We start from the raw sequence: 23,852 nt of genomic DNA, 5'->3' as shown, positions 1-23,852 counted from the left end.
TCCCCTCCCGAGCTGGGGTAGCTTACCGAGCCGATTTGCAGGATTCCGCTTGAACAGGGCCCGCAGGAGGCTCTGGGCTTCCGTGCTCAGAAACTGGGGCATGCCTAGCTTTGCCCTGAAACAGCCCCCAGGTCTCATCAGGGCCAAGCTCTGCCCCTGAGACCCCATTTCCCCTCCCACTTCTGTCCAGGTCTAGTTTCCAGCTCAGTCCTGACACAAGCCATCCACTAACTCACCTTCTGGGATTCCCCTCCTATAGGCCTTGGTGGATAAACAAGGGGCCTTAGAATGCTTTGCCCAGAGGAGTGTTCAATTAATGGAAGAATCTGAGGCAGGTATAGGGTAATATTCTGGCCACTCAAACTAGGCCCTGAGGGGACCCTAAGGTGTCAGGGAAGAGTTGATGCTTACTTCAGAATCAGTGTCATGGTCTCCTTTCGGTCCTTCCCCTGGAAGGGCAGGGAGCCTGTCAGCATCTCAAACTGCAGAAGACAAGGGTCTATTCAGGCTTTGGTCCCCATCTTCTATGACCCCCACCTCCTCCCACCAGGCCACTTAGCTCCATTCCCAGGATTCTTGCTGGCCTGTTGGAGGTTCACCCGAATCAAGAATTGATTCCCCCTCCCCTCTGTTAGAACACCAGGAGTAAGAAGTAATAAGGGCCCAAAGCTGGGGAGAGGCCTGGGCCCAGTCCCAGGCTGGGGGCACCCCAGGTGGGTACAAGCCTAAAATTCTTCCAAGGAAGGAAACTGCAGCTGGGTAGAAGGTGAGACCAGCTTGGCTATGAGAGGAAAAGAGAGCCTTAGAGACCATCAGTCCCCTGATTGTATGTATGAGGAAACTGAGGCCTGAGGCCTGGGTCAGATACATTACCCCTGTCTGGGCACTCACCATCAACACCCCATAGGACCACCAATCTGCACTGTGGGTGTGGCCCTGGCGGTTGACGACCTCAGGGGCCATGTACTCCACCGTCCCACAGAAGGAATAGGCCTTCTTCTCGTGGTCAATGGCCTCCTTGCTCAGGCCAAAGTCTGCAGCAAAGAGGGGAAGAGGGTACATCTTCAGGACCCGCCAACCTTCTTTGCCACCATACCCTGCACAGCCAGCCTCCTTGCCCAGAGGCCTGAGTGCATTACCCTCAGGACATTCAGGAGTAAACTTAGGCCCAGAGAGGCTAGGTAACTTGCACAAGGTTACACAATGGGAAGCTGGGGTTCAAACCCAGGCTATTCCAAGTCTGGGACCTCAGCTTTTGACCACTTCTGAGTGCCCGGCACAGACCCTCAGGAAGAACGGATCCCTCAGCACTCAGCCAAGGCCCATCAAGAGCCCATCCTGCCCTTTCCTGGGACTGGAGGGAGCGGGTGCCCTTCACTCACCGGTGAGTTTGATGTGGCCCTCCTCATCCAGAAGGATGCTGTAATGGAGAGAGGGGAGTCAGGGCCCCTCAGCTGTGGCTCCTTGATGGGTTTTAGTGACACCATGGGGGCTGTGGGGGTTGGCCCAGCCCAGGGAAGATGATCTACCCAGATGCATCTAATGAATGGGTGGGGGAAGCAGGGTGGTGGCAGTGTCATACAGGTGAATTCGCTATCTTCTTTGCTAATCTTTGAAATACTGTGTGAGGTAGGTACTACTATAGCTGTATTTTAACAATGGGGAAACTAAGGCTCAAGGAGGTTAAGGAACTCCCATGGTAACAGAGCTAGTAGGTGATAGAGACAAGGTTTGAATTCAAGTCTAACTCTAAAGCCAGATCTCCTTTCAACTTAGCACCTGCCCCTGGCTCCCAAGTTACCATTTAAGGATATTTATATGTTAAGGAAAATTCTAGAGAGGCCATATCAAGGAATGACCTTTAAAATGGTAGCATCTCAGGTGTCATGCTGGATTAGCAAAAAGGTAGGCAACACACTTTCATGGAGGTACCTGGCCCTTGGTAATGGTAACACTAGTGATTAGGCAGCCCCCCAGGTAAGCCTGCCACCACCACTCCACTGTACCCACCCATTCATGGGGCAGCCAAAGAGAGAAAGATTTTTTGGGGGAGAGTCACAATCAGCCTCATTGGTGCACCCCTGTCCTAGAAAAAGGCCCCAAGGCCTGCCTCTGTACTCCCCAGGGAGGCCAGGGGGAGGCTGGAGCTTCACTCACTTCTCAGGCTTGAGGTCTCTGTAAATGATGCCCAGGCTATGCAGGTGGTCTAGGCCCAAAGCCAGTTCAGCCAAGTAAAACTTCACGTCCTCCTCTGTGAACATAACCTGCAATAGGCAGGAGGAGGCTTCAGCTGGGATTGCCTCTCCTTCAGGAGCTGGGGCACTAGGCAGTCAGCAGCTTCCTAGTCCTGAGGGTCCAACTTGAGGAGGACCTTTAGTGACTCCAGTGTCATCCACCCTACTCTTTATAAAAGGGTTTGAGGTGTGAAATGACTAATATACATGTCACCCACTGTGGCACTGCTTAGAAATAGCGTAAGGTTGGAAACAGCCCAAGGACTGAGGAGTAGAAGATGGAATAACTGCCTCTCCCTGCATGACGGAGTGCTGGGCAGCCATAAACTACAGAAAGGAGTTTCCCGATGTTCTGATACGGATTGATCTCTCAGAAATACTGCCTTGAAAAAAAGCATGGTACAGAACAGTATCACAGAATAATACTTTTTATGCAAAAATGCGGGGGTTGGGCCCTGGCTGGTGTGGCTCAGTGGGTTGAGTGCCAGACTGTGAACCAAAAGGTTGCCAGTTCAATTCTCAGTCAGGGCACATGCCTGGGTTGTGGGTCAGGTCCCCAGTTAGTGGTGTGTGAGAGGCAACCAATCGATGTGTCTCTCGCACATCACTGTTGCTCTCCCTCTCGTTCTCCCTCCCTTCCCTTCTCTCTAAAATAAATAAAATCTTTTTTAAAAATGTGGGGGTTGAGATTCAGAACATATATAAGAATGGTGTATATTTCCAAAGAGACATGGGAAGCTTAAACAAGAAACAAATAAAAATGTTTACCTATGTGGGGGTAGAGGGGATTGGGGTGGGCTGAAGACATCTCAATGATCTTTTTCAATTATATAAATGTATTATCTATTCAAACATTAAAATAGCATTTTAAAAAATTTTAAGTTTAGTTCTCTTCTAAAGTTTGAATCGTATTAATAGTCCCACTTTTATATCTAGCTCAAATTCTTTTAGGTCAGTTAAAAATCCTTTTGATTAGCACATGGAATATAACATTAAAGTATCTAGCTTTTGGGGTGGATTTGGGCTTCTCCCCATCCTCATGGCCCTGCCCAAGGCAGCCCTGGAAGAATGGAGGTGGAGAGGTAACAGCCACCCTTAGCTCCAGCATCACAGTGACATCAGATCCAAGACCTGATCCTCCTCGACCCATCTTAGGGGAAACTCTCTAAGTCTTTGAGAATGTGAACTCTGTCCCAGGGTAGGTTCCTGGGTCAGGGACTGCTACACAGGCCTGGGTGGTTCCAGGTCCAGGCCACAGTGGACATAGCGTTCACAGGGCCCTGGAATGGGAGGAATTGTCCTTTCAACTTCATTCTGGGACCCTCTGGTAGTAGGTTGCCACCTCACCTCTTTGGAGAGCCGTGTGAAGAGATCTCCGCCACGTAGGAAGTCCAGAATAAGGTAGAGCTTGCCCTCCGTCTGGAAGGCTGAGGAGAGGGGAAAAGGCAATGGTAGGGCCAGCTGATCCCTGACCCTCTGTCTCCAGCTCCTTTGGCTTGCCAGATGGGCAATGTACAGAGAAGATAGCAGCCCATAGGCAAGGGCAAAGGCTGGCAGGTAGGGTGGTAACTCAGGGAGGGTCTGCGGTCTCACCATAGTGCAGCTTCACCACAAATGGGTGGTTTACATCAGCCAGGATGTCTCTCTCCATCTTGGTCCGAACACGGTCACGCACTGGCCAGAGGAGAAAGGAGGTAGTCAAGAGCCTGGTCACTCCCAAACCCTGGCTGAGAAGAGTTCTCTTGTCTGCCTGCTACTCACACTTCATGGCAATGCCCAGGGCTGGGCCCTTGGTGCCCTGCCCATCCCTCTGGCCCCATGTCAGGCCATTTAGCCCAGTCAGTCTGAGCAACCTGTTCTTCTGTGTGCCCGCAGCCTCCTTTGCCCCAGGGCTCCCTCAGGATGCCTTCACAAGCCCTCTCTCAATCTGGCAAGATAAAAATCCCCAATTCCAGTCTGGAGGCTGGTGAGAACAGTCACTTAGGGAGCTACTTATAAAGGCAGATTCCTGGGGCATCAAATTCAAACTCATAGGTCTGAGCAGACATACTTTTTATTTTTAAAGAATAAAAGTCCTGTCCTGACTGGTATGGCTCAGTTGGTTGGAGCGTTGTCCTGCAAACCAAGGGGTCACGGGTTTGATTCCCAGTCAGGGAACATGCCTGGATTGCAGGTTTGGTCCCTGGTCAAGATGTGTACAAGAGGCCAATGAACGACGTTTCTCTCTCACATTGATGTTTCTCTCCCTCTGTTTTGCCCTCCCTTCCCCCTCCCTAAAAATGAATAAAAATATTTTTTTAAAAAAAGAATAAGTCCCTAAGCAAGTCTGATCATCATCAATTCCTTCTTTAACTTAGTTTAGGCCTCAACTCCTCCAGGAAGTCTTCCTTAACCCTGCCTAGCTAAGTTAGGGCCCTCTCCCCTACAGTGCTCTGCTTCTCCCTCTATTTTAATGGTTTTGTTTCCCTCACCAAACATGTCAGGGACCGTGCTGGAGTTAAGTATTCCAGTCACTGTTTCCCAAATACTGTATGCCTTATATTTTCAAACCACTCCTATGATTTTGTCAAGGCAAACAGTTGCTCCTTCCTGGGGTACCCTTCCTTTCCTATTTTCAGTCTGGAGAACTCCCAACTCATCCTGCAAGGCATTGTTTGACTGGTTACTCCTTATATGAGCCTATTCCCTGGGAGTCTGCACCCTCTCTTCCCCAGAGCTCCCTAGTCACAGCACTGACTGCACTGCACTACAGGGTCTGCTCAGCCTTTCCAGTCCCAGCCTGGGAGCCCTTCAAAGCAGGGACCAAGTCTCTTCATCCTTCTCTTCCCCTATGGCTCCCATCATTACTCCTGGGGAATGACTCTCACCCCTAGCAGGCTGGCCTTGGGAAATCAAAGCTACCTTACCCCACGGACAGCCCTTTGTGGGCCTGTTCTCAGCCATCCCTTACCCTGCACCCCACCTTACCACGAAGACAGGGTCCGTTCACAAGAATGGACCTGTAACATCCCCAAGGCCAACATTTCCAATTTTCCCCATCTCACCCTAGCCCAGGCCCACCCTACCTGGTCAGTGGCTATACTGGCTCCCAGGCTAATTAGAGTCACTGCCCAGCCCAAAGCCTACTACCAACTACCCCCATTCCCTTCCTAAGTCCTGGAATTATAGACCTGGGCTTGGGCTCCCTTCTGAACTTTGCCATCCTCCTCCGTGGCCCTGCTTTGACTCACCCTCTCCTACCTGCCCAGCTGCCTCACATCCTTCTCTACCCTGAGAGGTCTCCCTCTGACTCTCCTAACATCATGAAGCACTATGCTGACTGCAGGCCTCTGCCCAAGCAACCTGACACCTGATGGGCCCCACCACAAACACACACCCTCCTTCTAGATATTCACCTTCAGCTATAGGCATTGGCACTTGGTGTCGGGGGTGGGGGTGGGAATGCAATTAACCCCAGAAGTCTTTTCTTCTGAATGGACCCTGTCTTTGCTATACAGTGGGATGCAAGGTAAGGGGTGGCTGAGAACAGGCCTGTTTCTCCACCTTCAGACCAGGAGCTCCTGGAGACAGAGCTATGTCTTCTATCAGACACAAGGCCCTGGAGAACTGGGCTGTCTCCCTTGATCCGGTGCCCAGCCTGGGCTCTGCATGTGGAAGTGCTCTCCACTTACCTTTCAGTGTTGCCTTTTTCAGTACCTTCATGGCATATAAGTGCCCACTGTCAGGCCGTGTCACCTTCCGTACCAGGAAGACCTAAGAAGGCAGTTGGGGGGAAAACAGAGAAGAAGCTGGGGTCGGGGCTGAGCCCATCAGCTCCCATCCTCCAAATCCCAGAATGAACTCTAACTTCCCTGCACCCCACGTTGACTTTTTGTCTTCCCTGGGTACTAAGGTGACCTCTTGTCCTACCCTCAGACCCATCAACCCTCGCCCTCTGATCCTTTGAACCCTAAGGTGTCCCCTCACTCCCACCTCTGACATAACCAGTGCTGCCCTCCCAGCTATGGGCTCAAGACTCACTTTGCCAAAGGATCCCTGGCCCAGAACCTTGAGCAGCTCAAAATGGGATGGATCAGCCTTCTCAGAGCCAGCCTTGACATGATGTGTGATGGAGATCTCCTTGAGGACACCCTCATCCTGATGGACGGATAGAGCTGGTGAGCATGGTGAGCCCCATCTGGGTCATATGGGGCATATCCCCCTTCCAAGTCCACTCCCACCAGACATCAGCAGACAGGGCCCTGCAGGCCCTGACAGGGACAGCCTCCAAGTTCATCAATACCAAAGGGCTTCAAAGGCCAGGGAGGGTCAAACTATCAAGGTGCCAGGTGAGGTAAGGCACTGCTCCTATTGCTTCGGCCTGTTTGGGCCCAAGGGGATGTGCAGGCACAGCCAGGCTGGCCAGGCTGAGCCAACCGCAGTCTCTGGCTAAGCCCCAGAGACCTGCCTCAGGTCCTCCCCTCCCCCTGCTGTAAAGGTTTTGGTTTTGCCACAATAGGAAGTAGGACTTGTTCTCATATTGGGGAGGCAGAGCTGGGTTTTTGTCCCTGAACAGGATGGGTGACAGGATCCCTCCAGCCAAAAGGACAGGGCTGAGATGCATAGAGACCCACAAGTCACCTGAGACTCCCCAACCAACCAAGTAAGTGCCAGTCTGGGATGGGCAGGAGCTAAGGCCAAAGACTCAATGCCTCACCCTTCAAAAGTTCTTTCATACAAATCTACTAGAAACCCCTCACCAGGTCATAGTTGTTCTAGAACCCTTCTACCCTCCCTCCAATCTGTCCATGTTATCGTGGAGCCCTAAATTGCCTCCTCACTTCCCCAGGAAGCAAGTCTGGCCAGAGTCCAACCACCCAGCAGGGCCAGGTCTGGGCTAGGAGAGCCCAAAGCCAGCTGAGGCCAAATTGGCTGCCCAGGCACCTGCTCCAAGGGCCACAGCCAGGCCAACTCATCTGGGCACACTCACCGAGTCCCGCCTGGGGCCAGAGCCAGGGCCAGGGGCAGGCAGAGAGATCTGGCTGATCCTGGGCCGCTGCTTCCTGGGCAGCCAGGGGAGCAGGGCCCAGAGCCGCAGACGGGGCGGCTTGGGATCCTGCTCCATCCGCCCAGCAGGGCCAAGGCACCATGGCAGGAGCAGGCAGCCTCCGGGGCTGCCTCAGAGGTGGCCAGGCCCAAGGCGGATGTGCAGGTTGAGGGCGGGGGCTGGGCCCAGGCCGCCAATCACTCGGGGCCTGTGGTTTCCTCGCTCCAGGCCTACACCCTTACCACGTTCCCTTCCTCTCTCTTCCCCCTCCCCATCGCCTGAGGGCTGCCCTCTGGCCCTCCACCCCCATCCTCCCTGTGGGCCTGCAAAGGGAAAGCCCCATGGCAACTTAGCTGCTGAGGAGCAGATAGGTACCCAATAGGCAGAGACAGGCACCCAACATGTCGAAAGAGATAAAGAGGGACACCCAACAGGCAGAGGCAGGCACCCAACATGTGAAGGCAGATAAAGAGGGATATCCAGTATGTAGAGGCAGGCACCCAACAGGTGAAAACTGATGAATGCGGGCAGATGTAGAGGCCAGAGGGCAAATATGCCCAAAGGGTAGGGACGGATAGAGACACCAACCCAACCTGATAGGCAGAAGAAGAATACATATCCAACAAGCAGAAGCAGGAGAGGACTCACATCTAACAGGCAGAGGCAGATGGGGACACATTCAACAGGCAAAGATAGATGGGGACATGTGTCCAACTGACACACACAGAAGGGGACATGAACCCAACAGGCAGAGGCAGATGGGGACCCAACAGGCAGAAGCAGATGGGGACTTATATCTAACAGGTGGAGACAGATGGGGACATGTACTCAACAGGTAGAAACAGAAGGGGACATGAACCAACAGACACCTAACACATGACATGTACTCAACAGGTGAAGACAGGCCCTCATCAAGCAGTAACAGACAGGAGCCCAGCAACAGAGGCAGATGGGCAGCAGACAGAGATAGCCGGTCAGTGAGACCCAAGTAGATAGACAGGTACCCAGGGCAGACACACAGGCAGGAAAGACATAGATACCTAGGAAGTCAGACCCTGAACTCGAAGGCAGAGTTCTGGTTCTTGCTGGTCTGCCTAGGGGTGGGAAAAGAGGTGAGAGGATGTCGCCTGAAAACCCCTAGCACTTGGGAGAACAGTCCAGCATTTGTGGCAAACCCATCTCTAAGGTCCTCCACTTCTGAGGGGGGCTCAGAAATAAAAGAGTGGGCAAGTGGGACATCTAAGTGCAAACTGATGACTTTGACTCTAATCTAAATATCCTAAAGACCTACGCCCATTTCAGGAAGAGAAAACTGAGACTCAAGGGACAGTGACTCACCCAGGCTCAAAGTAAAGTGGTGGCAGAACCCAAGTCCTTCCCCTGGTTATTGCCGGGCCTGCAGCTGGCAGGCCTCAAATGCTAGGAAAGGGTGGGTAGGTAAGTCACCCATCCAAGCCTGCCCCCTCCCTCTGTACTAGGGTCAGTCCGGGGACTTCCCATTCCAGGTCTTGACCCTCAGAGACACAGCCAAATCTTCAGGGCACCCTGAACAGCCACAAAAAGCTGCAAGCTAATCAGGCCTGTGTGTAGCACAGAGTCACAGGTGATAAGGTGCCGATGCAGCGGTGGGACAGGCAGAAAGCTACACGGCAACCCCTCTCCGCCCCACCCTGAGGTCTGAGCTTCCATTTGCTTATCTGTCTGTGACTGAGAACACTCCTAGCGACAGAGGCAGTCACCCGGAAACCCCAGGGGACAGAGCTACCCCCATAGCCATTCCTTGCCCAGAGTCATGGTGACAGACACTGCTGGAGGCAAGCCAACCCTCTGCTCACCTTTCTGGGACAGGAGAGTGAGTCTTTTTCAAACCTAAGGAAATCTGCCGGGGTCTGCATGGTGGGGCTCAAGTCGGTGGCCACAGTGCCCCATTGCTCCTTTTACTTCTGCTTTTTCAGCCTTCCCAACCCAAAAGGCAAGGTCCCTGACACCCTCCTTCTCACTTCCCCTTCTGCAGGGAGGAGGGACACAAGATAGGTCAGGCTCCCTTGCTGAGGAGGGGACTATAGACCCCAAGCCCATGATTGTGGGGTAGGGGAGGGATACACTCCTCCTGTCTCCTCTGATCCTAAGGAGGGAAGACTAGAACACAGAGTCACAGTGATGAAGTACTGACAGCGGGCATGCAGCACCTGTGAACATGCCTTAAGAAAATGAGAAGCAGAAGTCAGCAAGCCATGAGCTCTGACTACCCTGGACCCAAAGAGTAGACACTCCTTACCCCATAGTGACTGTCCTATGGCCCACCCAAAGTGACAGCCCATAGAGCAGGCACCACCACACCCAGACCTGTCCTGAAGAGCCTGACAGTCCAGGGCCCTGGGATGGGCAAGGGGGCTGAAGGCCCTGGCCAGGAACCACAGAGCTCTGAGATGAGGAGCAGGTAGCCTTAGGCAGGGGTTGACCAGGCCCAGCCCCCTTCCATGTGACCTTGCTGCATCACTCACACCAGTATACCCACAGGAACTGACACACACACAAATACACCAGGCCGATGATCGGAAATCATTTCCACACACATCCCCTATGTGGAAACACACGCCCCCGCATACACACGGACTTCCCCTTCCAGTCCTCAGAGGGCCTCCAATAGCAAGGCTGATGATGGCCTGCCAGGGTTATAAAAGATGCCTCCTTAAACTGGGGTTTCTCATTGCACTCTAGCTTCTTCAGGCAGGAGTTTGGAGGCTGGGACAGCCTGGGACCCCCTAACCCTTGAACCCCTGAGAAGCAGAGGAAGATTCTCTGTGGCTAGCAGGGCACAGGAAGGGGCAATAAGAAGGAAAAAGTCTCAGAGCTGCCTTCATTCAAGGGTATGTGCAGGGCCCATGAGGCCTCTGGGTGGCAGAAGGGTGAGGACAGGCACCAGACCACATCCCCTGGTCCCTGCCCCATTCCCCTCTATAGATACTTCCTCTTATTTACTTCCTCCCACAAGGCAGCTGGGAGAGAAGACCAGAGCCCCCTGCCTGATCCCTTGTCCCTAGGGTTCTTAACCTGGGCCTTCCTCCACCAGCCACAGTCCAAGTCCAACTGCCAATCTCTGGCTCTAACAAATAGCAACAGCCCCTTCCCCAGCTGGCAGCACCTGTGGGCTCTTCCAGGTGCTGCCCCTCTAATAGGACAGCTATCTACAGACATGTCTCCCAGCATGCCTCTGGGCAGGTGAGGAGGGGTCCACAGTTCCCAAGCATCCTTGATGGGGGAGCTGGCCTCAAGCACTAGGTCAGGACTGGCATGGAGTGACAATGAGAAATGTCTCCTATTATTGAGCCATTCATTGCATGAGGCCATTCTTTCCTTCAACTGTTGATGGTATGGATTCTGCCAGGCCCTATGTCTTGGCCCCATTTCAGAGATAAGGAAACTAGACTCAGAGATAAAATGACTTATCCAAGGCTGCATGGCTAGAAAGTGGGAGGGCTAAGAGCAAAATCAAAGTCTGTTTGTTTCCAAAGCCTACAGACACTCCTAAGCATTTTATTATTGCCCTCCTTGCAAGGCCAGCCAGCCAGTGTCCCATCTGGACATCACTCACAGCTACTGGCCCCCTGCTTTGTCCTCCAGGCCAGGAGGCAGACACTAGAAAGCACACACGTTAAGGCAGATGCCAGCCTTGACCTCAGGTAGCTCCAAAAAATCAATACATAACAAAACACAATTGAACAGAGATAGAGCTACAGTCAGGGGCTGTGGGTACCCAGAGGCTGTAACTATCTGCATAGGGTGAGGTTCAAGTACCTTCCAGAGAGGGGGCAGTCTAGCTAGACCCTGAGGAAGAACAGGTGTTGGCCAAACAGAAAGCAGAAAAAAGACACTTCATGTAGAGAGACCAGGGTGAACAAGAGGTTTAAGGCTACAAGTCCAGGCTGGGAAGTTAAGAACTGTCCATTCACTAGCTGAGCGCTCCCAGGCAAACTCTCTCCCTGCCTAAGCCTCAGTTTCCTCCTCTATAAAACAGAGGTTAAAATGAGATGTTGTTTCTAGAAGCAAAATGGGCTACAGGAGCAAAGGGACATAGTAAACAGAACTTCTCTCTGGATTAGTGGGCAGTCTTACTGCGGCAGTGTCTCCTCTGGGCAGATGGAAAGGACACAACCCAGCCACAGGGTCCCAGGTGCTGGGAGGGTGGGCTAGCTTGCCCTAGCCAGTCCAGGGGAAGTTCCCTACAACACCTGAGGCTACCCGAAGTCCACAGTCACATCCTGCCTGAGCTCCAGCCAGGGGAGCAAGAGGGATCCGGGAGGGATCAGGGTTTCATAAACAGGAAGAGAGGAGGGGAGGGGGGAGAAGCTCAGCTCTCAAAATAGACCTACAGGCACTTCAAAGGGTCCAGCTCCGGAGATAGCCAGGGGAGGGGGCCTGGGGTGCCCAGTCTACCCCCAGGAAGGAAGGGAGGGTAAATGGAACCCCACTGTGCCTGAGGATACCAGGTGCACCCTAAGTACTGAAAAGATCCAGGGAGCTCTCACCCTAGACTGCTGTCTGCACTACGGCTGCTAACCCCAAATCCCCCCTTCTGCTTGAAACAAACAAATTTTGAACACCAACACTGTACCTCACACCTTGTTAGATTTTTTTAAAAGATTTTATTTATTTATTTTTAGAGAGGGAAGGGAGGGAGAAAGAGAGAGAGGGAGAGAAACATCAATGTGCAGTTGCTGGGCGCCGTGGCCTGCAACCCAGGCATGTGCCCTGACTGGGAATCAAACCTGCGATGCTTTGGTTCGCAACCCGCGCTCAATCCACTGAGCTACGCCAGCCAGGTCAGATTCTTTAATTTATACGCATCCCATGCCCACCTCCATGCTTCCCTCTGGGTAGTCCTGAAGGATGGACTCAATTCTACAGAAAAAGCATCTGCGCTTCAGAGGAGCAAACCACTCACCCAAGGTTATGAGGCAAACAGGAAAGAGGGGAAGGATTCTGAACTCAGAACACCTGACTCCCAAGTCCCCCTCCCACCTCTTCTCCAGGTGGAATATGCACTTTTCTCTCAAGCTGCCCAAATCCTGCCTTTCAAGGCCCTGCCAAATGCCAGCTCTATAGGGAAGATGGCCTGGTGCCCTGCAGCCTTTCCCAGTGTTTCTTCCTCTGCCAGTAACCATCCATCTGGTCCACGCCCAGTCCTAAGCTCAGATGCCACTAGCAGGGTTCTCCAGGACTTGCTCATGTCACCACACCGAGAGAAATGTAGCCATTGGAAGGTGGTGTATTTCTGTGACCAATATGGGGCCTGGCACAGAATGAAAGTTCTATGTGCCCATAGTCATCTTCTCCCCCATCACAGTGCCCCCCACATAGCTTTCCTGTCTCCACCTGCACCCCTGGGAGCCCCCTGAGGGTGGGGATATTGCTTTCATTTTGTAGTTCCTAGTGCCACAGCAGGGTGCACTGAAGGTCTGAGGAAGCAAAAGATAAACCAGCCCTTTGCCAGCTCATTCCAGTATACAAAGTGATGAGGTCCTGACCATAGGCTGAGCGCCCCCTAGTGTGTTGGGCCCAGAAGTGAGCATTGGGGATACTGTGCCGTTCTGGGGAAATGGAGAAGGTAGATAAATAAATTCCTAGGAATGGTGGAACTTGGGGGTCACAGGAACCCAATGTTCTTCCTCTTCAGCACTGAGTGTTCCCTGGGCTGGGAGGAATGGGCTCTGTGGTCAAACAAGCCCTGACTCCTCTGCCCACCAGCTATGAGACTGTGGGCCTCAATTTTCTCATCTTATAAAATGGAAATAATAACAATTTCTACCTCTAGGGGTATTGTGAGAACTAAAGGGATAGCTCCTGGTGTGGTGCCAGGTGTGTGTTAAGTTCTTTTTCTTCTTTAATGTGGCAGTTGAGGCTCTCACCATCCCACTCATTCCCGGCCTCGTCTCCCCTACCCCAGAATTTTCTTCTTTAGAGCAGGAGTCACAGGCTTGGGGGATCAAATATAGGTTACCTGACCGGGTAAGCTCCGGTCTTCTCTCAACCAGCCCCTCTAGCTCCAGATGAGAAGCTGTACTTACCACCAGCTCCCCCCCCCAAAGCTGCTACCCCCAGAACCTTAGCTGAAGATATGTACATACTAGTTCTTCACTGGGGACCTATAGCCCCTTCATTTTTGTTACCAGGCAACTAGGGGCATCTACTGTGTAGGAGGAGATTCTGTAGACATGGGGCCAAGCAAACCAAGGGGCCCAATCCCCACCACTTGCCTGGCTTCTGGTGGCCCAAGGTTGCCATAGTAACCAACAGAAGAGCGGGTAGGAGCCTACTTCTCTTACCCAGCCCTACCCCAGGCAGCTCAGCAACCTTATCTTAGGAGGCTGAGTCAAGACAAACATGGGGACCAACCCTGGGTCTATCTCAAAGGTTGAGCTTATGGCTGGTCTAGTGCCCAGGCAGACCCATGCTTGGAAGATGTGACTACTGGTAGGAAGTGGAGTTGAACCAGACACTGGGATATTCATGCTGCTGATGCTGAAGTCACTGTTTGCCAGGCAGTTATTATTTCATATGTCCTTCCCATCACTTCTATGAAGTAGGCACTGTTATCCCCAATTTACAGATGAGGAAACTGAGACTCAGAAAGCAGAAGAGCTTCTGGCAAAATGGTGAGGGTAGAGCCAGGACTTGAACCCAGGTCTGCTTTATTCACACTCTGCCTGCCTAGGTGGCTTCCAAAGTCTCTTCACAGCCAGCAACTCCGTGACCTCGCACAATTGAGTGTGGGAGGAACCCAGGGGAAGCAGAGACAGCAGGGGTGAGGGACCAGCCTCATGTTGGGAGCTGAGAGCCCTGGGAAATAGCCTGTGTGCCCACCAGGTCCCCTCCAGCATCACATGCCCAGATGATGTCAGGCCCAAATGACCTGAGCCTCTCCCATCACTCCTTCAGCCCTCTCCTTATAGCCAGCCAAGCCACCAACAGTAAATAAACTAAGGAAGTGTCTTAGCCTGGGTGATAGGTAACTGTACTTCTAACATGAATTCTGCTTCTGACCCTGCAGTCTGGACTGCAGTCCTCTCACCTAAGGAACAGGAAGGGATGAGCAAGTGATCTCCACGCACAGGGTTGCCTTGAGGGTTAACTAGAACCAGAAAAGGAAAGCTGAACTGGGAAAGGGGTGAGAGGCCAGGGCCCTCACACCCAGGTGAATTGAGGGCAGGTCTCCTTCCTCCTCCATGGCCATGTAAACAGTGCCCCCCCACAATCCCTAGCCCAGGCTTCTAGCCCTAGTCCTCACCTTGGATGGCTGAAGTCCAGCTTCTTCCCCTGAGGCCTGTCCATTCTAGAAAAGAGAAGAGAGATTAGGGAACACTGTCAGAGTTTACCAGCATGGGACAGAGCAAAGACAGACCCTGTGAGGCACCCCATCTTCCGCTGTTCCCAGTAACCAGAGAGGCCATGGAGGTGGGATAGGAGTTCGAGATGGGTCTCCCACCTCCACTTGTACAGTGCGGGCACAGGTATCAAGCCCTCCTGCAACAGCCTCTCACCACCCAGGCAGTGCATTTCCCGATACTCCCTCACTCAGCTCTCTGCCTGGCAAAGAACACTATCTTTGAAGACTACCTATCTTTAAAGACTCAGCTCAAATGTCACCTCCTCCCAATAAAGAAAGAATATGTGTGGCTCCCAGCTCTGCCAGAGACAAACTGTGTGACTTTGTGACAACTGATAGACTGTAAGTAGCCTCAGTTTCATGACCTGTGACATGGGGATAATTACAGCTACTTCCCAGAGATGCTGCAAGTGTGGAAAAACAGTCTGGGTAAGTGTCCAGCCCAGAGACGGTGGCTACCCTGGCCTTGCCTCCTCTGGGACCCTTGCCCAGCCAGACAGAATTGCTGTTGGCCCACTATGCCCTGCAGTCCACTATGCACTGTACCACTTGTCACATTGCAGGAACTATTTACACACACACTTGCCCTTCCGAACAAAGGGAGTCCTGGGAGGGTAGAGATTACAGCTCCGTGCTAACAGCTGCTCTCTTCCGAGCCCCTGTCATACGCCAGGCACTGGGCTCAGTGCCTCACACCTGTGGCATCATTAAATCCTCATGACCTGGGAGGAAGGACCTAGCCCTACGACAGAGAGAGAAACTGAGGCTGAGGGGCCTAGTAATGATACCTAAGGTCACACAACTGATAAGTGGGGATTCAAATTCTGGTCTCTGACACCCAGGAAGTGCTCAAAAAAGTTCTGCTGAACAGCAACCCACACCCCAGACAGGGGAACAACTTGCAGAGGAGTGGGCACTAGGCCCCATCTCTGGGAAGTCCTGCTTTTTCCAGTCCCCAGACTTCACACTCAGGTGGACATTATTCATCCTGGGGTATCCCAAACCCAGTCCATCCCTTTCCCATGTGATACAAGGTGACTAACTTAATTTATCTGGACCTTGGGGAGCTGAAAGGAGGTGTCCCTACCTGTCCTGGCACAACAAGAGTGTGGTAAGGCAAACAGAGACTCCTAACAGCTAGGCTGGGAAGATACAGCCTAGGGCAGGTCAGGACTTTGGAGTCAGAGGCTGGGTCCAGAGGGCAGCTGTGGCTTTGCTTGGCGGCAGCAGGCACAGCTGTGTTCTGCCCATTACGTAATCTCTCTGCCCCTGGAACAGCTCCCCCCTGCTGCTCCCAGGACATCCTGCCCCCTGAGCCCCTTTAATGCCCCTAATCCTCCCCAGGGTCAGTGTTCTGCAGGCCCCCTGCCCCACACACACATACACATATATGTTGTCACTTCTCAGCAGCCTAAGGAGAAAGGCCAGGTTGATCAGAGCCTAGGGGAAGAAAGGGTGCATTTGTAGTTTGAGCTTCACTTCATCCAACATTCTAAACTCTTTTTTGATTTTTAGAGAGGAGATGGGAGACAGAAACATCAATGTGTGGCTGTCTCTCACGCGCCCCCTAATGGGGACCTGGCCGGCAACCCAGGCAAGCTCCCTCACTGGGAATCAAACTGGCAACCCTTTTGTTCACAGGCCAGTACTCAACCTACTGAGTCACACCAGCCAGGGCAACTTTCTAAACTCTTGACAAAATTCCCACAGATGCTCTCAACAGCCTACACACCAGCCCCACACTCCAGCCTTCCCCTATCCCAAACTCTCATCCTTCCTAAAACTCAACTGTGATCATTGCACTTGAGTCACTCCCTCACTACTTACTGAGAACCTGCTATGCATCAGGCCCCAAAGCCTTCCGTGACTTCCCAATGCCTGCAGAATACAGTCCCAGCTCCTTGGCATGGCATTCAAAGCCATCATCTCCGACTGCCCAACAGAAGTGATTAAGAATGTGGGTTCTGGCCCTGGTCAGTGTAGCTCGGTTGGTTGGAGTGTCATCCTGGGTACCGAAATGTCATGGGTTTGGTCTCTGGTCTGGGCATATACAAGATGCACCCAATCGACGTTTTTCTCTCACATCGATATTTTTCTCCTTCCTTCCCTTCCCCCCTCTCTAAAATCAATAAGCATGTCCTCAGGTGAGGATTAAAAAAAAAGAATGTGAGTTATGGAACCTAACCTTGTGGATTCAAATTCTAGCTTCTACCACCTGTATGATCCTGAGGTTACTTCATTTCACAGGGCTTCAGTCCTCATCTGTGAAATGGGGATAAAAGTAATGTACCTCTTCAGGTGGCTATAAGCAAAAAAGTAGTCTAAAAATATACACACCTAGCAAGTACTAGGTGCACAAACAACAGACATTATTATTATTGGGCCCTGTTCTTAAGCTAAACTGGACGACCTGAAACCCTGAACAACCAGTTTACTTCATATCCTTAAACATTTGCATGATAGCTCATTCCTTCTACCAAGAAAACCCTTCCTGCCTTGTTACCTTGGCAAACTCCTGGTCTTCTTCAAATATAATCTCTTCTGTCCACACAGCCTGAAGTCCTTCCCTCCTTCCTCTGGGTCCCACAGCACTGAGGAACCCTCAGGTTAACTCAGGAAGGAGCCCGGGCTTGTCTGTCATCATGTCCTTGGCACCCAGCTCAAGCTCAACCCAGCAAAGAGAGCAGGGAGGCCAGAGCAGGGTCTATGACTCCCATTTTTCAGACAAGGCTCAGAGAGCAAAGGGATTTACCTGAAGTCCCTCAGCTAGCAGGGAAGAGCCATAGGGCCATAATGCAATGTCTTGTGGTTGTAAGCCTAAATCCCTGATGAGGGAGGGGAGGCAGTGGGTGTACCCAGAGGTGTGAGCTTACTGAAAAGTGTCCTGGATGATTCAGGGGACCCCACAGGCCCTGTTTGGCTGCCTCCAATCCCAGGGTCTCTGCCTTGGGTGCCATCCTCATGTAACCCTACACCTGTTAAGAGCTGATGCGTAAAGTCTCTAGCAGGGGATGGGAGGCGGGGAGCGAATGACAACCCTGGAAAAAAGACCTCGAGTACAAAAAAGGACCACAGGTGAGCTTGCTCCTCAGAGCCAGGGTCCTGGGAAGATAGGGTTCATTTGTCCTTCTAACCTGACTGCTACTTGGATGGAGGAAAGAACACGGCTCTGCAGCCATGAAGACACAGCCACTAATACTAGCTGTGCCAACCACTCACTTTGACCTTGAGTTTATCACATCATGTCTCTGAGCCTCAGTTTCCTCATCTGTCTTGTACACAGCTGCATCCTGCTACTTGGAATAGCACTTGTCACATGATAAGTACTCAATAAATTTTTGATGAATGAATGAACGAATGAATGAATGAATGGAAGGGGACAATGATGCTGACATTGCAGGATACTGAATGATGGACCTCATCTGGAGTCTAGTACAGGAAGGGCCCTTCAGCCTCTTAGAAGGTGGAGACCCACTCTCCTCATTCTTTTTCAAAGAGCCCTGTTCATGGGGACAGCAGCCCAGGGCCCCCACAGCACTATGCCCCTTCCCTAGAAGTCAGAGGTTAAGTTCCAACAGGCATCCTTCCCTTCTACCCAAGCAGCTCTGTTTTGGGAAGAGAGGCAGGCCCAGGGCATTGTCTAAAGAAGCCAGGCAGCAGATGGACAAGGACAGCACATGCCCTGCAGGCAGGAAGTGGCCCCAGGAGCTGGGTTCAGAGCCCAGGATTGGCAGCCCTGTACACTGCTGGAGGCTGGGGGCCAGGTGCCACGGATGGCTGGCACCACTCATCCTCAGCAAAGGCTGGACAAGGGCCCTTTGGGACGAGGAGTCTGCCAACATCCGGAGCCTCTCTTGGAGTACCTTCCACCTAGGTCAGTTTGATCCCAACCCTTCCCCATCCTTAAGCCTCCGCCAACATGAGAGACCTGGGTTCCAATACTGACTCTGATATTACTTCACAGGCCTATTCTCGGAGTTCAGTTGTCTCATATGAAAATGGGGGTAATAAAATTGGAGTAACAATCCCTACCTTGAGAAGTTATGAGAATTATTTTATTTAAATAAGGTGACACAGGTGAAGCAGGGTGGGTAGCACATAGTAAAGCTCTGTACAAAGTAGGGCCACGCCTGGGGACAAGGTTACAGCTTTCAGCAAGGCCAGGGAAGGCCCAAGCAGAATCCTCACCCACACTTCCAATGAGTTTGCTCCACCTGGACCACACCCTGAGCCAGGCCCTGCCTCCCAGCAGCCAGTTTTCAGCAGCGTCATGGGGAGGGCAGGGCAGTCCAGATCCCAGGCCTCTGCCAAATGCCCCCGCCAGTCCCTTGTCTGCCTCCTTCCCGGCCAGGAGCCAGCAGCAGTGCCTATACCTGCAGGTCAGGCTGCTGTATCACTTACATGTCACCTGGGCTAAGAACAGCGAGGCCCTGTTCTCCAGTGAGAACAGCCCAACCTGTGCCCTGGCTGCCCCATGGCTCCTGTTACCCAAACAATAACACCCAGTTGCCTGGCGCCTCCATGGAGTGGGGGCAGGGGAGAATGGGCAGCAGTACCAAGGGCTTTGTACCCTCTCATGTCCATGAAGCAGAGGCCAGAAGCCAACCCTGGCCACTGAAGAAACAGAGGCCCAGAGAGGCTAAGGACTGACTAAGGGTCACACAGCAGTTCCAAGGTGAAGTTCTGAAGAAATCATACCTCCTCCCCAATCCTAGGAATTAAGCAAGCCTTTTCCTCTCACAGAGTTTAAGTGCAGTAGTACTCAAAACTGAGTTGAGTTTCCTATTTATACCTGGCCTCCAGATTAAGCTAGCAGGGCCCTGCCCCAGGATTCCTTAAAGGGAAGCAGGAAGTAGTTCCTTGGACTGGGAATCAAACTCCGGGGTGTCTGCCCTTCCTACCTCCAAGGTAAGTCCTTGGGTGAAGTTCCTCCCTGGCCTCTCCCAATCTACCTACCTCTAGAGAGGCCTATGGTTGCAGGGACATGCCAGGGCAGAGTAATCCACCTCAGAGCTCCCCCCACCTCTAGGCCCTAGTAACCTAGTCCTGGGGGCAGAGGGTAAGTGGGGATAGGGGCTGCAGAGGGCAGTGTTTCTCACCTCAGAAGAGGGTGAGTCAGCGAGAGAGAACCTCTAAGAGCATGCAGGGCCTGTAAAAACCCCATGGCAGGAATCCCAGAGCAATTTACTCCAAATTGCGCCTTCAGGTTGGTTACCTAATCCTGCCTCGCCCACCCTCCAATAGCCAGTGTCAGCCATGACCATCCCTTTAAAGGGGCAGCACACCTTGGATGCTAGGGACCAAGGGTCCTCACTCTGATCTCAACCCGAGACCCTAGAGACAGGGCCCTTGGTGGTTGCCCCCGGTAAGAGAAGGTAGAAAAGGGGACCTGAGAAGAGAAGGAGACCTAGGCAGAGGCTAAGGGCCCTAACCAGGAGAAAATCACCTTGGCTCCCAGGCTCACTGAGGTTTCCACACACTCCCTGCATAAACCCCACATCCCCTTTGGAAAGGGAGTATCACCTGCCTTCTTCCCAGCAAAAGGCTGAGAGGAAATTTTTTTGACCTGCTCCAGGGGCTTGACCTTGACCCTGGGGGTCAAAGGGTACAGGAAGAACTGGCCTCCTGCATGCTTAGGGCCTGGCACCATAAAATTCTCTGAGGAGGGCAGGAGTGGCTTCTGGGAGAGGCTAGGCTGACAGAAACCAAACTACTCAGGGTCCCAGCCCTTCTATGGGAGGGGGCACCAGAAGGTAGCAGGCACCGAAGTCCAGCACCTCTCCAGGAATAATCTTCACAAGGTCGAAGGGCTTGTTCCCACTCTCTTCTCCATAGTGTGGGACAGAGAACACAGGTGCCCTCTGGCCCTAGCCTCGGGGTAAAGAAAACCAAGAGTTTCAGTCCCAGACCAGCAGTAGCACCCCACATTCCACAACTGCCAAGGGTAAAAGGGGACAATCTTTCTAGGGGCAGCAGCGGAGAAGCTGGGAGCTTTTGGAGCAGGACGCTGGGAGACGTCAAGAAGCGGGCGTCCATGACCCTTGTCTCGTAGAATTCCAGACATCAGACACCCCAGCCCTGCCCGTCTGAGCTAATAGAGGAAGCCCCGACAGCTCCCGGCATGGGTCTAGGTGTGCGGGATGAGGGAGGCCAGCGCTCAGCGCCCCACCGGATCCCTTCTCCGGACTAAGCGGGTTCTCGACGCTTGGCGGAACTGTCCCTCACACAGACAAACCCGGGGCAGAAGGGGGTGGAGCCGAAGAAGGGGCAAGAGATCGGAGGGCCCTCGCAGACCGGAGCGGCGCCGCAAGCCGCCCCGCCCCAGTGGGGATCCGGGATCGCCGGCTGCCGGCGCCGGTCCCCCACCCCGCTAGCTCACCTCCGGGTCCAGCGGCACCAGCTCCATGAGCGGCCAGGGCTCCTTGAGCTGAGCGAGCGGCATCGCGCCGCCCCCGGGCCGCTCGCGCTCCTCCGGCGGGCGGGGCCGGGACGCGCCGCCTCCGGGGTTCCCGGGTCCCCGGTTCTGCGCCCCCGCGCCCCTGCCTTTCCCTCCCTGAGACCCCCTCGCTCCGGCTGGGCCGTCCGCACCGACACAGCCACCACCGCCGCAGCCGCCGCGGCACTCGCACTTCGGCTCCGTCATCCGGCGCCGCCGCGCCCATTGGCTACCTGCGTGAGGGGCGGGGCCGCAGAAACCCCGCCCCAGTCCTCGAGGCAGGACATTCCCAGCGGGACCCCCGCCTGGGTAGAAGGGGATCACTGACGGGTACTTCACCTCAAACCCCTAGCCCTGCGTTCTGCTCCGCCTACAAGTCCTCCTGACTCCTCCCTCCCAAACCTCGTTTCCCCCCGCAACCCCACTTCACCACCACCCCCTCGCCCGGCCGCGCCAGGTCCACCGCTCTCTCCCCCACTCAGCTCATTTGGAATCGCTTTCTAGGTGTGCCTTGTCCCCAAAGTGGGAGAGAATCCCCCAGCTTCCCCCCCGCCCCCGCCCCCCCCACACACATCGAAAGTCCCAGGCCTGATTCTGGCTTGAAAGGAGCCTGGGCCCCACTCCCCTGAGGCCTTTCCTCAGGAGCCTTTAGGGATCCACCCTACGAAAGTCAACACTGGGATCCCGTGGGGATCTCATAGATCCATCCCCAGGTAAGTTCTAACACAGTTACCACCATCAGAAACCACAGTTTCCCCAAAGTGACTTCTTAATATGCATTTTTTTTGCAACCTGTGCTTGAGGGGAGCTCATTTCATGCCAAGTCTCTCCAGAATCTTTCAGCTGCAGGCACAGAGCTGGGCTGATTTGGACTCACAGCTCCTCTGAGCAGGGCAGGGACTAGGCTCCCAGGATAGACACACTTGGGCTGCTCTTGGAGTAAAAGGCCAGGGAGAGCCATTCTCCCTGCATAGATTCAGCCTCCACCTAAAGAGGTGTTAGGGGTCCAGGTGTGATAAGTTTTATTCACACATGGATGAATGGAGGGATGAGCTTGCAGGTTCATGGTGGGGAAGACTGGATGTTTACAAAGCTGTTCAGGGGGATGGAGAGGGTTGTTTATCAAAAGCCTTCTGTGAACCAGCCTCCACCAACGTGTAATTTCCTTGAATCCAAACCACCATTTAGTTGACAAATCATAAAACGGCCTCAGAAAGATGAGATGACCTACCCAAGGCCACACACAGAGCAGGTCAAGAACAGATTAGGACTTTAAAAAATTAAAGTGGATGAGGATTTCTCCTAAATCCAGAGTTCCCCTCATTCCTTGTTCCCAGGGCAGTACCTCAGCTGTTGAAGTGAATTGAGTTTTAGCAGAAAAGCCTTTGGAACCCAGTAAATCTGAACTTGAATCCCAGGTCTGTCACCTCCTTCACATTGGAAAACTCATTTTATGTCTCTAAACCTCAGTTCCTTCTCTGTAAAAGGGGAATTATAATCCCAAACTTTCAGGTATATGCTGAGGACTAAATTCATTTTAATTCAATAAATATTAATGACTACATATTACATGCCAGGCCCTCTTTCTGAGCGTATATCATAAGCCAGGCCTACTTGTAGATGCTGAGGAATAAACAAAACAAGGCCCCTGCTCTCATGGAGTTTACATTCAGTCTGGTGTGATTAAATAATTACAGCTAACACTAATATAGCACTTACTATGGACTAGGCACTGTTCTAAGCATTTGACCTGCATAACTTCATTTAACCCTCATAACACTATGAGGTCGGCGCTGTTATTATTGCCGACGTGCAAACAAAACTGAGGTAGAGAAATCAATCGTCTCTTTCTCTGGGGCCCTCCAAGGTTACACAGCTGGAAAATGGCAGAGCTGAGAGACAACCCTGCAGTCTGGGCCCAGATTTTGTTCTCTTGTTCACTCACTCTCCACCTTCCTGATGAAAAAGTGAGGAATAAACCCAAGGTGGCCTAGACTAGAGTTGGCAGCCACTATTAACATCAGTGTTGGTATCACCCAGTTCAGTTGCCCCAAACCACCTTGTGATGCCCCAACTGCCACTGCTCAGGGATAACATTGTAATATTTGGACATAATTGTTGTTTATCTAAAATTCAAAATTACCTGTGTACTCTGTATTTTGATTTACTGAATCTAGTAATCCTACTCAGGGCTCAGAACAGATTGCGGACAGGTACCAAATATCTGGCTGCAAGCCAGATTGAAATTAGATTTAGGAAGAGACACTGAAACCCAGAGAATAAGGCAAATGACTTGGCTAGGGAGATGAATGAGAGTGGAGAAAGTGAGGGAAAAGCAAGAGTGATTTTTACCTCCCGTCTGCCCCTACCCTGAGGCCTCTCTCTAGTCCTCTCTTTTCCATCTTACAGAAAAGGATTTTCTATCAAGTATCTCATCTCAATTTAAGGACTGAGTAGTGATTGTGTTTTCCTATGAATTACTTTCACTTCCTGTGGCCCCTCACCCAAGAGTATTGGAAAGACAGTGGGTCATGATGAAAAAAGGGGATCCAGAGCACATCCAAGCCCTGCCTGGGGAGCTTGTGTAGGTCAGCTTGCCCATCTGTGTTGTAGGGACAGCGGTTGCTCAGTAGAGAGCTATAGAGACCAAACCACAGTCTGCAATGTGCTGATCCTGCATCCTGAGCTCATAGTTTTTCCTCTATTTTTCTCTATGCTTCAACCACAGGGCCTTTGCACATGCTATTCCCTATACTTAAAACCATCTTC

At 52.5% G+C, this 23,852-nt stretch overlaps 1 protein-coding gene across 3 annotated transcripts in view; it reads right to left on the bottom strand.

Annotated features, from left to right (window-relative positions):
* The window catches only part of RPS6KA1 (ribosomal protein S6 kinase A1), a 37,920-nt gene extending 16,646 nt beyond the window's left edge, over positions 1-21,274 (bottom strand). The window contains exons 1-11 of one of the 3 annotated variants that reach the window (XM_028511677.2): positions 21,027-21,274; positions 14,549-14,593; positions 6,255-6,371; positions 5,906-5,987; positions 3,828-3,908; positions 3,582-3,661; positions 2,158-2,264; positions 1,383-1,420; positions 892-1,034; positions 412-482; positions 27-115 (exon numbers count right to left, since the gene is read on the bottom strand). In XM_028511677.2, coding sequence (XP_028367478.1) covers positions 27-115; positions 412-482; positions 892-1,034; positions 1,383-1,420; positions 2,158-2,264; positions 3,582-3,661; positions 3,828-3,908; positions 5,906-5,987; positions 6,255-6,371; positions 14,549-14,593; positions 21,027-21,089 — 916 coding nt within the window. In that variant the 5' untranslated portion in view covers positions 21,090-21,274. Of the gene's footprint in view, positions 1-26; positions 116-411; positions 483-891; positions 1,035-1,382; positions 1,421-2,157; positions 2,265-3,581; positions 3,662-3,827; positions 3,909-5,905; positions 5,988-6,254; positions 6,372-7,203; positions 7,411-9,095; positions 9,228-14,548; positions 14,594-21,026 lie in introns of those variants that run through there. The other 2 variants (XM_028511678.2, XM_028511676.2) reach the window with 2 other exon arrangements.
* Between the last annotated feature and the right edge of the window lie 2,578 nt (positions 21,275-23,852).

This window comes from Phyllostomus discolor, chromosome 5 (assembly GCF_004126475.2).
Source record: "Phyllostomus discolor isolate MPI-MPIP mPhyDis1 chromosome 5, mPhyDis1.pri.v3, whole genome shotgun sequence".
NCBI lineage: Eukaryota > Metazoa > Chordata > Mammalia > Chiroptera > Phyllostomidae > Phyllostomus > Phyllostomus discolor.
This window is presented reverse-complemented; position numbering and strand designations above follow the sequence as displayed.